This window comes from Sprattus sprattus (genome assembly GCF_963457725.1).
Source record: "Sprattus sprattus genome assembly, chromosome: 2".
Taxonomy (NCBI): domain Eukaryota; kingdom Metazoa; phylum Chordata; class Actinopteri; order Clupeiformes; family Clupeidae; genus Sprattus; species Sprattus sprattus.
In genome coordinates, this window is record NC_137921.1 from 9761403 (window position 1) to 9773902 (window position 12500).

The 12500-nt window shown below is 45.4% G+C and overlaps 1 protein-coding gene across 1 annotated transcript in view; it reads right to left on the reverse strand.

Moving 5' to 3' along the window:
- LOC308380195 (copine-5-like) overlaps nucleotides 1-12500 on the reverse strand; it is a gene marked incomplete at both ends in the record, with an annotated part of 112225 nt that overhangs the window by 47779 nt on the left and 51946 nt on the right. Inside the window, 2 exons of the mRNA XM_080857469.1 lie at nucleotides 894-997; nucleotides 8742-8805. Coding sequence (XP_080713595.1) covers nucleotides 894-997; nucleotides 8742-8805 — 168 coding nt within the window. The remainder of the gene's footprint in view (nucleotides 1-893; nucleotides 998-8741; nucleotides 8806-12500) is intronic.

The window sequence follows — 12500 nt, forward strand, 5'->3', positions numbered from 1 at the left end:
CTTCGGTGCTCTGTCACACTAATTGGCTCAGTGCGCTGCAGAAGAAAGGGAGCTTCCATTGCAATTAAAGGCATTTTATAGTCATGCATAAGTGTGTGTGTGTGTGTTTGTGTGTGTGTGTGTGTGTTTGGGATATAAAGTGTCCATTCGTGCAGACCCCCCACTGGGAATTGTATTGAGCAGGCTCTTAGGACAATCACAGTAATGTTGGCCATATCGGAATATCAATGACTATCAGGACCATAACAATAATATTGGGCCCCTCGGAATAGTAATGAGGATCCCAACTGCTACACAACTCTTACAGTACGTTCCTACAGTTAACTGTTATTCTACAGCACGTCCCTACGGTAAACTCTTATTCTACAGCACGTCCCTACAAAACTCTTATTCTACAGCACGTCCCAACAGTAAACTCTTATTCTAGAGCACAGTATGTCCCTAGAGTAAACTCTAATACGTCCCAACAGTAAACTCTTATTCTACAGCACGTCCATACAGTAAACTCTTATTCTACAGCACAGTACGTCCTTACAGTAAACTCTTATTCTACAGTACGTCCTTACAGTAAACTCTTATTCTACAGTATGTCCCTAAGGTAAACCCTGCCTGGTGTGTCTTTGGTGCTCTGTCACAGTAATTGGCTCAATCCGTGAAGAATAAATGGAGCTTCCATTGCAATTAAAGGCATTTTATAGTCATGCGTAAGTGTGTGTTTGTGTGTGTGTGTGTGTTTGTGTGTGTGTGTGTGTGTGTGTGTTGTGTGTGTGTGTGTGTGTTTGGGATATAAAGTGTCCTCTCGTGCAGACCCCCCACTGGGAATTGTAGTGAGCAGCAATTGTGACTAGTACACTGGCAGAGCGGAGGATGCTGGGAAAAACTGTCAAACTCACGTTCCATCCTCATTACTCCTGTAAAAGACCATGAAGGGGTCCGACCTGCCGAAGAAATCCTTCTTATCAAGTTTGTTGGCACAGAACTGCATAGTAGCGAAGTCCTGGGGGAAATAAAAATGACAAGAGAGAGTAAGAGAGAGAGAGAGAGAGAGAGAAAGTAAGGATGAGAAAGAGAAACAGAAGGAGAGAGAGAAAGAGAAAAGATACTAAGCAGGAGGGAGCTGTAAACCAGTAGGATTATAGCACAGCCATGCTTGTTTGCTCGCTCGGAGCAGAAAGGGGACGCGTTTGCAAGCTAAATAAAAACAAGACACCCTCTGAATCTCAACCGGCAGTAAAGCATAGGCAGTAAACAGAGCCTCGCTCCTGTTTGTGTTCCGCAGCGCAGGACGAAAGAAAGAGTTTAGTTTATTTTACCCCGGGCTCCATCACCGAGGAGGGCGGTAATGAGCACACCCACTCTTTTCCATCCTTTACCGACTCAGTGTGCAATACCAGTGTGTGTGTGTGTGTGTGTGTGTGTTTGTGTGTGTGTGTGTTTGTGTGTTTGTCTGTGTGTGTGATTGCATGTGCGATGTTTTCATGGGAGATTGTGTGTCTGCATGTGTGTGTGTGTGTGTGCTGGGTTAAAGGGGGAGAGGAAAATAGAGTGGGTGAGGAACTACCATTAAATGCACACTTGAAGTACCATGGTATTATAATAATTACAGCGATTTAATGCATGCACTTCTGCAGCCTTCATTCTAAAACTAACAATACTTATGAGATATATTTGCTATTTCCACCTTCACTGCCGTTTAAGAGCCATTAAGTCACTGACGGGTGAGCCTTATACATTAGCAGCAGCATTAGTGTGTGTGGGTGCGTGTGTGTGTGCGTGTGTGTGTGTGTCTGTGACGAGAGCAAGAGCGAACAGTGACCTGGGCGTGTGTTATAGGCTGTCGGTGATTCAGTGAACAGGGTTCACTGTCAAAGGATGACATGCATTTGCAGCATTTTAATTTAGATCTGGATGCCACGAGCCTCGTCCCTCTAGACCTGCCTGTCAGTATTGCATAGAATAATGATGGGTACATCTTTCAGACCGTGTGAGTGTGTGTGTGTGTGTGTGTGTGTGTGTGTGTTTGTGTGTGTGTGTGTGTGTGTGTGTGTGTTTGTGTGTGTGTGTGTGTGTGTTTGTTGTGAATGTGTGTGTGTCTATGGAAAAAGGGGGGATTTGATTAAATTTGTTTGTATATGATAATCTGTTTGAGTGTATCTGTAAGTGTGCATTCCTGTGTGTGTGTGTCTGTGTGAGTGTGTGTGTGTGTGTGTGTGTGTGTGTGTGTGTGTGTGTGTGTGTGTGTTTGAGTGTGTGTGTGTGTGTGTGTTTGAGTGTGTGTGTGTGTGTGTGTGTGTGTGTGTGTGTGTGTGTGTGTGTGTGTGTGTGTTTGAGTGTGCATGCATGTGTAACACTGTGTCAGGCCTCCATTCAGCTTGTGATGAGAGGTCACTCTCCGACAGCTCCATAGGCGGCCTGGGGATTCGACTGCACCAATCAGTCCTTTAGATATGAGAGCCGTAATGGCAGCTGCAGCTGCATCGCTAGTGCCCCACATATGAACAGTGTTGATGGAAACTGCCTCGCATCACAGCACTTCAGAGCCGACAGCCGTGATGGCTGCAGCTGAACTCTCAGGTCACGAAGCTCTTTGGGGTTAATCGATCCTGCTTGCCCTCCTTAATCAGACACACACACACACACACGCACGTGCACACACACACACACACACACACCCTCACAGACACACACACTTGAGTGCCCCTGGCTGCTAGCCCAAGCAGTATAAGTACACTGTAAGCATAGGCAGGGATAGGAGGGCCTTGGCTTTATTTCTCTGAAAGTAACAGTATTGATTAGCAGGATGCTAATCGGCCCCTAGCGAGAATTGGCATTAGCATTCTTTTCAGCATAGTGTTGAATATTGAATGTTTAGCTAGGGGACTTGCTCTAATTGAGGGCTTTCTTTTTTGCTTTTGCTGGTGTCCCAAGCTACTGATGTGAAACTTTCTGGCTGATGATAGCTTGAAGGAGGATCATTGTGTGGAATATCAATGGAGACCACAAGCATTTTATTATACTGACAATCACCACCAGGCAATGAGCAAATACTTTCCCCCGTATCGGAATAGTTATGACTATTAGGACCATAACAGTAATGTTGGCCATTTCGGAATAGTAATGACTATTAGGACCAAAACAGTAATGTTGGCCATATCGGAAGTAATGTAATGACTATAAGGTCAGATGCTGTTAAAGTAACTATTGTTGCTGTTTGACCAACTGCTGGTAAATAAGGGATAGTGAAGGGACATTGAGAGATACTGCGTTCTAGAGCGTATATCCACCTCATAGCCCCCGGAATCATGCACCCATCACAACCCCCTTCCAGGGAACTTAGATGTAGGATCTACACCTGCCTGGAGGATCACCGCCAGGCAACTGATAAGGACTGACATCCTTTTGTTAAACTTGTGAAAAAACTGCTGGGAGATCAATTCGACTAAACATTCCCTAAATGACCGGAATCAATGTTAGCGGACTTTAAATAACCGTCTCTGTCTACCCTGGGCTACGTCAGAGTGAACACTATCTTCTTTAGTTCAGAGGAAATGAAGAGTATGCCCAAACGGAACTAAATATATCTTCCATCGAGTGCTGCGTCGTATACAACTATCGGTGGTAAAAAAAATCAGGCCGATCGGAGCTCCATGAATATTTCATGTCCCTGCCTGAGCTTAGAAGCTGAGTTTGCCTGTAGTTTGCAGTCTAAAAAAGACTGACAAGTCTGAGTTCACTTTCAGAGCAAAGATAGCTGCTTTACAAAATTATGACACCCTTTACATTTTAAAGCTCTCGTGGGACAGTGAAACGGCACTATTAGAAATGTCTTTTCTAGACAATAAACAACCACAAAGGAATCATTCATGTACTTAAATAAAGCTCAGGAGAGTACCAACGTTTTACACAAAAATCAGTGTGCTAAATGGATCTTAATTTTGCCACTACACAAAAGTTTAGTAATGTAATATGCTGCTGAAAGTATGAAACTATGAATGTAACTGACTGTTAAGAGTAGTGGGGTTACACTATGCAGATAATTGAAGACCGAGTTGGGGATAGTCGCTGTGGAGATTGGCAGGTGTTCTTTTATATTCAGGGTCCTGCTGTGCATTGGGTTCTCTGCATGCAGGCATTTCACTGAATAACAATGTTGTGAAAGTATAAAGGGGGTATTTTAGAGAGAGAGAGACAGAGAGAGAGAGAGAGAGAGAGATACTGATGCAGAGAGGTTAAGGTGGAGGAAGAGAAACAGACATAGACAAAGAGAAAGTATAAAGGGGGTATTTTAGAGAGAGAGAGAGAGAGAGGTACTGATGCAGAGAGGTAAAGGTGGAGGAAGATAAACAGACAAAGGCAAAGAGAAAGAGAAAGTATAAAGGGGGTATTTTAGAGAGAGAGAGAGAGAGAGAGAGGTACTGATGAAGAGAGGTTAAGGTGGAGGAAGAGAAACAGACGTAGGCAAAGAGAAAGAGGGATAATGAAAGACAAGAAGACAGAGAAAGACACCAAGTGAATGAGAAAGAGAGAAAGACATGCAAAGAAAGATGAGGCGGAGGAGAGAGACAAATGAATCCCCTTCGCACTCCTCTCATTTCCTGTAGAAGAGCCAAAGTCACCTCTTTGATCTGTGCCGAGAGCCTCTGGTACTCGTATAGAAACAGGTACCTTCAGAGCCCTCTCATATTACATAGTCAGGTATTAGCATCCCTTCAGACCACTTCAACACAGCCCTTTCACCCTTCTGAGCATGACAACACAAACACAACCATAACTTAACCATAACCATAACATACACTTTACTAGTACTCTCAATAGAAGACACAAACTCTTTCAATTCCTCAACATTTGCAAATGATTTAAACATTACCCCGTCAACTTTTCCTGAAACTATGCGTAACTTGAATTAAGAAGCACTTTTTTTAAAGACAGACCGTCCAAATTAATTCTCAACCACTTGGTGTGTTGTAGCCAACCCCATTAATTCCCCAATGCGCAAAACCACATTGATTGCTCTAACAAAAGGCCCAAAATGGAGGACAGCTGTTTCGTTGTGTCTGTGTGTTGTTATCATATCTGACTAGCATGCTAAGTAATTGAAACTGATGGGACAAACAGAGTTCTTTCAAAAGCGCTCGCAGGTATTTAATTGCATCGCTTAGAGAAGAGAATAAGAATAGCAAATCTTGATAATCAGGTTTTTTTTTCTTAATTTCCAATTAAAAGCTTGATCTGTGTATCTTCTCATTCCATCAGGTAATTTAACGGGGATCAATACACGGTCTGTTTACTTTCACACCCTTCATCACCAAAAATGAACCCTCACTCGTATTGCCCTTTTGCCATCTTCAGCACACTGCTCTGTTGTGTTTTGCCCAGGCAAACGGATGGGGAAGGGATAGGGATAACACTAGCCTCTTCGCAGATCAACTTTGTAAGAGAAAAGAATGCAGGTCTGTTAGAGAATCATTCAGGACGATTTCTTTCATTGATTATCTCTGAGATGTTTTTGTATTGGTGAAGTTCTTAGTGTATTGGTGTTTTTGATTTGGTGAAGTACTTAGTGTATTGGTGATTTTTTATTGATGAATTGGTGCCCCCCTCTTTACTCTTTTTTCTTAGTTCCTCCCTTTCTCTCTCTTGTGGTCTGTCCATCCATATGGGTTTGTAAAGTAGCTTTGTTCAATGATGTTTGTCAACAAACACAACCTTTCACCAATCATTCACATAAGTGATCCTCCTCCATACTTTTGAGGCCAGTGAAGCATGAGGCACACAGAAACACACATACACTCTCTCTGCATCCCCTGCGTGTGTCTCCTGTCTCCTGTTATGAGGTTCAGAGGTGTGTTAGAGAGGAGATGTTGGACAGATGTCGTTTTCTCTGGGGGGTCTCAACTCAAAGGGAATCGTGAATGTGTCAGGGCCCTTTGAAGCGGACTTCAGAGACACAGAGCTGTCTTGAACTGACCAGAGAGGGAGAGACAGAGAGATGTCTTGAACTGACCAGAGAGAGAGAGAGAGCTGTCTTGAACTGACCAGAGAGAGAGAGAAATAGAGAGAGAGAGAGGGAGAGGGAGACAGAGGATGAATCAAAAAGCTTCTATCAGAAACCTACACATGTGGTGGAAGAGGAAACCGCAGATAAATTAAAAGTAGATTGCCAGCTTCAGGTGGTAGAGGACGTGAATTAATCACTGATTAATTCATTTATCTATTTATTGAGTGTTTTCCTAATTACATGCTGCCTAACTTTCAATTAAAAAAATATATTGATTCCAAGAGTGGAGAAACATTTACACGAGTTGATGAGTCCCTGCTTAGTGCTTGTGTTGGCCTTTCAAGTGTTCAAATGAATTAGCTACATTTTACGGGGTTACAGAAAACACAGAAGCATCTTTACACACCACCAGCCACACTCCACCCATTTGCAGCGATGACAGAGCCTAATCTAATGGGGTCAGCTCCCGTGATCAGTCTCCAGACGTCTATCTCTCCTTCTCCCGTCTCTCCCGTGATCAGACTCCAGACGTCTATCCCTCCTTCTCCCGTCTCTCCCGTGATCAGACTCCAGACGTCTACCTCTCCTTCCTCTCCTCCACCCGTGATCAGACTCCAGACGTCTATCTCTCCTTCTCCCGTCTCTCCCGTGATCAGACTCCAGACGTCTATCCCTCCTTCTCCCGTCTCTCCCGTGATCAGACTCCAGACGTCTACCTCTCCTTCCTCTCCTCCACCCGTGATCAGACTCCAGACGTCTATCTCTCCTTCTCCCGTCTCTCCCGTGATCAGAGTCCAGACGTCTATCTCTCCTTCTCCCGTCTCTCCCGTGATCAGACTCCAGACGTCTATCTCTCCTTCTCCCGTCTCTCCCGTGATCAGAGTCCAGACGTCTACCTCTCCTTATCGTCTTCCCCCCGATCAGTCTTCAGACGTCTAACTCTCCTTCTCCCATCCCCCCCTGTGATCAGACTCATGACAGACCTCTCCTTATCTTATTGAGTTAGCTCCCGTGATCAGTCTCCAGACGTTTACCTCTCCTTTTCCCGTCTCTCCCGTGATCAGACTCCAGACGTCTACCTCTCCTTCCCCGCCCCCCCCCCCCCCCGATCAGTCTTCAGACATCTACCTCTCCTTATCTATTGGAATCAGCTACTGTGATCAATCACCAGACGTCTACCTCTCCTTTTCCCGTCTCTCCCGTGATCAGACTCCAGACGTTTATCCCTCCTTCACCTTCTCCACCCCCGATCAGTCTCCAAACGTCTACCTCTCCTTCCCCGTCTCCCCCGTGTTCAATCTCCATATGTCTACCTCTCCTTCCTCTCCTCCACCCGTGATCAGTCTTCAGACGTCTACCTCTCCTTCCCCCCCCCCTGATCAGTCTTCAGACATCTACCTCTCCTAACCCCGTCTCCAACTGTGCTGTTCTTCCAGGCAGAGTCTATTCCCATTGTGTGATGCTGTAGAGTCAAGGGCCGTTAGTTTAGGGCCTTTAGCACTGACTGCTGGATTAACACCTTAGGGCCATAAAACGGAGCAAAACCCATTGCCATGGCAATACATCCTCACTCGGAATCACGCTTTACAACGGAGGTGTAATGTGCAGTCGTGCTAACAGCTGGCTTGAACATTCTGTGCGAGGTAACATGTTTGGATTCCGAGCAGCCATTTTACAATGAAAGTGTCATAAAGTAAAGGCCAGGCAGCCAGTGGCGGCGACGTGCAGTGGAGCATCACGAATGCACCTTACATATTCAAGCATGATATTTATCACTGTTTTTCTCCATCTACGCAAAGTCTGTGTCAGCCCTTGGCCATTTTTGATGTGCTGGCAAAACAATAATTGGTTAACAATACCATTTAGGGAAGATTGTGTGTAGTTGTATAGGATAAAGAGACTGCTTTCATTTTAACATATGCAGTATTCACCTCTAGTCGCCATAGTTACTTCACTAACTCAAGCACATGTGTCTTACTTTTTCTCTAAATTTCATCTTAATCCAAATGAGTGCCTTTGTTAAAATGCACCCGTGTCAGCTGTAAAAATGGCAGTTTGAAGGGTTAAAGTCAGATCTACGCAAAAGCTATGCATTATTCAAACTAAATATGGCAATGGTTGTTAAGGAATAAAACCTGGCTGAAATTGTCGAAGACGGTAAAAATATGAGGATTTCTTGGAAACCAAGCTCTGTCTAAGGAGCTAGTGCTCAACCAATATAACTATGGTCTAAACTATGACCAATGGCTGGCGTCGCCCTGTTAAAAAGACAAAAGACTCTACATAAGATGGGGTCTGTGTACTTACTCTGCATCTCTACATAAGACTACATAAGTCGGACACAGGGAACGCCGATTCCGATTTTTTTCTCCGATTTTTAACCGCTCTCTCCGAACCCTCTCCGAGCACCTCGGAGAGTCTGTCATGCACCTTCTAATTTTTCTAACTTCCCGTACGAGAGCCTCTCCGATGCTCGGAGGGGGTTCGGAGAGAGGGCTCGGAGTAGCATAAATGTAGCTTTATTTTGCATCTCTACATAAGACTACATAGGAATGAAGGACGGTGTCTGTGTACTTACTCTGCATCTCTACATAAGACTACATAGGAATGAAGGACGGTGTCTGTGTACTTACTCTGCATCTCTACATAAGACTACATAGGAATGAAGGACGGTGTCTGTGTACATACTCTGCATCTCTACATAAGACTACATAGGAATGAAGGACGGTGTCTGTGTACTTACTCTGCAGTTCCCCAGCTCTTCAGCAGTGAGAATGATGGTACCGCATGTCTTCCCAGGAATCCCCCTATACGGCCAAAATGATAAACACACACAAGATTATCACATTACCATCAAGTCCTCATTTCTCACACCCTTTTCACACAGCTCATGAAGTTGCCGTTGTCATGGTAGCTTAGCATTCAGGAGTCTCTTTTGAAAGGCTGCATTGCGTTTTAAATGTTCTTTTCTTCGGGGGGGGAGGTTGGTCTGCAGAAGTGAGCAGCTCTAACTGTTATCAAGAAGACAGGAAGCCTTTGATGATAGGCCAGAGCAGCCTCAGCGCTTCAGAAAAGAGGAGGGGAGCGTGCAGCAGAGAGGAGGCTGCATTTACATTCAATAAAGCAGTTCAAGGCTTTTGAAACGTGGCATTTCTTACTGAGTAGAGAGGCTCTGCAGGTGTTTGCAAAGGGACAAGCCATTTGTAAGTGTGTGCCGAGATAAAAAATACCGGAAATCCCACTGACTGAAAAAAAAGGGGCCTTGAAATATTGAAAATCATCCCCTCATCGACACACCAACGCGGCTGAGAAGCTTCCAGAATACAGAGTTATCTGCTGTGGGTTAGTGTTGCAGCCACCTGGCATCCATATTAAAAACGTCACCCCCGGCTAGACATGACTGATTACCACCGTGTGTCCACAGCTCCGAACGGGGTGCTTTGAGATGCACAGGACGACACAGAGCAGGCAAAACATTCTTATCACGCCCGCCCATCCGGTCTGCTGCAGAACACCTGATCCACACCCATGATTTACGGGGAAGCCTTCGCTTTCAGGGAGGCCAGGGGTAGCCAGAGGGAGTGTACTGATTATGAGGCTAAACGCCACTCGCCACTGTTGACCTAGGAAGCAGGGGGATCATGCTTGAGGATTGTGTGCTGCTGAAACAAGTTCAATAATCTCATTTTCTGAGTCTGCTAAATGAAAACAGCCTCACCTCTGTCTGATGCCTGTGAGCCCATATTGTGTGCGTGTGTGTGTCTATGCATGTGCATGTCTGTGTGTATGCGTGTGTGTGTGTGTGTGTGTGTGTGTGTGTGTGTGGTGCAATGCGTCTTCTGAGTTCGATTGCTGCACACCCTGATTTTCCATGACATCCTCCTCCCCTCTCCACACACACACACACACACACACACACACACACACACACATACACACACACCTGCAGCAAAGCCACCTTTTCGGTATTCATAGAGCACAACAGGGATTCCGTAATTGAACCCAGTCTCGGTGGTGCACAGCGCTCCCCTCTTCCTCGCTTTGGAGACAGGCTCACGGCCAGCCAGCCTTACGGTCAGTGCATAATTGAAAAAGCCTGATGAGATTGTGGGGACCTCACTATTAACCTTCAAAAGGCTCTCGTCCTGGTGGTCAGGCAGGTCATCCTTTAATTCCCTCCACCCTCCATCTGAGCAGTGACCAAAGGGGGCTGACATTTCCACTCCTCTCAGTGGGGCGAGGCACGGAGCAATCCCACCTGTCTGACTAATGGGACTCCGACACAGAAGCGTGCTGCACTCTCTGAAAGGACGACTGCACCTCATTCCGGAGGGCCCATTGTCTTGGAACTCAATGGTAGATTCCGGAGCTGATTTAATTGTTTTTGATATATTAACCTGGCTACTTGTGTGTGTGTGTGTGTGTGTGTGTGTGTGTGTGTGTGTGTGTGTGTGTGTGTGCGAGATAGAGATAGAGAGAGAGAGAGAGAGAGAGAGAGAGAGAGAGAGACAGCTATTGTGGTGAGTAGGGGGGGCAGAGTTTGCATCAGAGAGAGTATGTTTGTGTGCGCGTGTGTGTGTGTGTGTGTGTGAGCATCACTAGCTGACATGAGGGATTTACTGACTGATTAAAGGGCACACGGTGTAAGCTGAGGGACAAAGCCAAGCCCCAGTAAAGGCCACCTCATTTCATCAAGGTCAGCAATTGGGTCAGCACAAAGTCAGCACAAGGCCCCAAAACAGAGGATGAGATTGCACACTAAGGAATAAGGACTGAGGAGGTCATAGGTTAGTACAGGGCCGCATATAACTGTTTTACAATGCCTTCATCAAGTATTACAGTAAAATAAAACAGAGATAACCTTGACTGGAATAACATGATATTGGAAACGAAAACAACCTGGTCAACACATTTATATGACGATAACGAGGGCGTGTATGTATATAGATAACGGTATCGTCCTCTAGCAGAGGACTAGGAGTTTATGTTCTGCATAGTATTTTAGCTGTTCCCAGAACTGTGATTTTCTAGAAAGGTAGTTTTGAGGTTGTTCCGATGACCTGAAGTGGCTGCTTTTCCAACTTGGGGCTGTTACAATAACTGCCATCCCTTTTACCTCCTCTGTTTCTTTACAAGGACATGAGCATCTCTACGCCCTGAGCAACTAACTCCAAAAGTCTCTAATTGAAAACATTTACAGGGCTTATCCTTTCCATAAAACCTCTGATTTAAAGCTAAAAAAAACTTCAGAATCAGAATACAACTTACACAATCGATTCCCTCTTTACAGACACATATAACGGATTCCCTCTTTTATAGACACACACATACACACACACACACACGCGCACACACACACACACACACACACACACACACACACACACACACACACACACACACACACACACACACACACACACACACACACACACACACACACACACACACACACACACACACACACACACACACACACACACACACACACACACACACACACACACACACACACACACACCTTTCCACTTCCCCCCCAGTCTCTCTGCATCTGGGGCGCAAACAAGGCCTCAGATGTGTACCATGGCCAAAGCACTGCAGCAAAACCATGACATGATCAATCAACTTCACATACACACTCACACGCACACACACACACACACACACACAGACACGCACACACACACACACACACACATACACACACACACACCCATGGCCATATCCCTAATTGATTTGCTGGTGATCACATGCATCAATAAGTGACCTGATTTCAGGCTGCTCCGAAAAACCATTCTATGATGTGTGAGAGTGGTGAATCGCACAGCATATTGATGAATGGGAGTGTGTGTGTGTGTGTGAGTTTGTGTGTGTGTGTGTATGTGTGTGTGTGTGTGTGTGTGTGTGTGTGTGTGTGTGTGTGTGTGTGTGTGTGTACATTTGTGTGTGGGCTCCCACATTTGTGTCTGTGTGTGTGTGTGTGTGTGTGTGTTTGTGTGTGTGAGTGTGTGTGTATGCGTGTTAGTGTGTGTGTGTGTGTGTGTGTGTGTGTGTGTGTGTGTGTGTGTGTGTGTGTGACTGAGTGTGCGTGTGTGTGTGTGTGTGTGTGTCATGAGATTTTACCCTGATATTGAAAAAAGCCCCGCTGGGAAAGTCAACAGAGAGATTGGAGCCGAGGGCTGAATGAATAGGGGAACACTGAAGCACAAATGAGGGGCCAGCCTTTCCTATTTCAGGTCGAGATAGAGGGAATGGGGAATGAGTGTCTGTGTGTGTGTGGCGATGAGGTGTTTTCATGGGAGATTGTGTGCGTGCATGTGTGTACGTGTGTGTGTGTGTGTGTGTGTGTGTGTGTGTGTGTGTGTGTGTGTGTGTGTGTGTGTGTGTGTGTGTGTGTGTGTGTGTTTGAGTGAGAGAAAATTTAACATGAGGGAGGGAGGAAGAGAGAGAGAGAGAGAGAGAGAAGAGGAGGGCAAAAGAAGGTCAATTAAAATAAAATAGA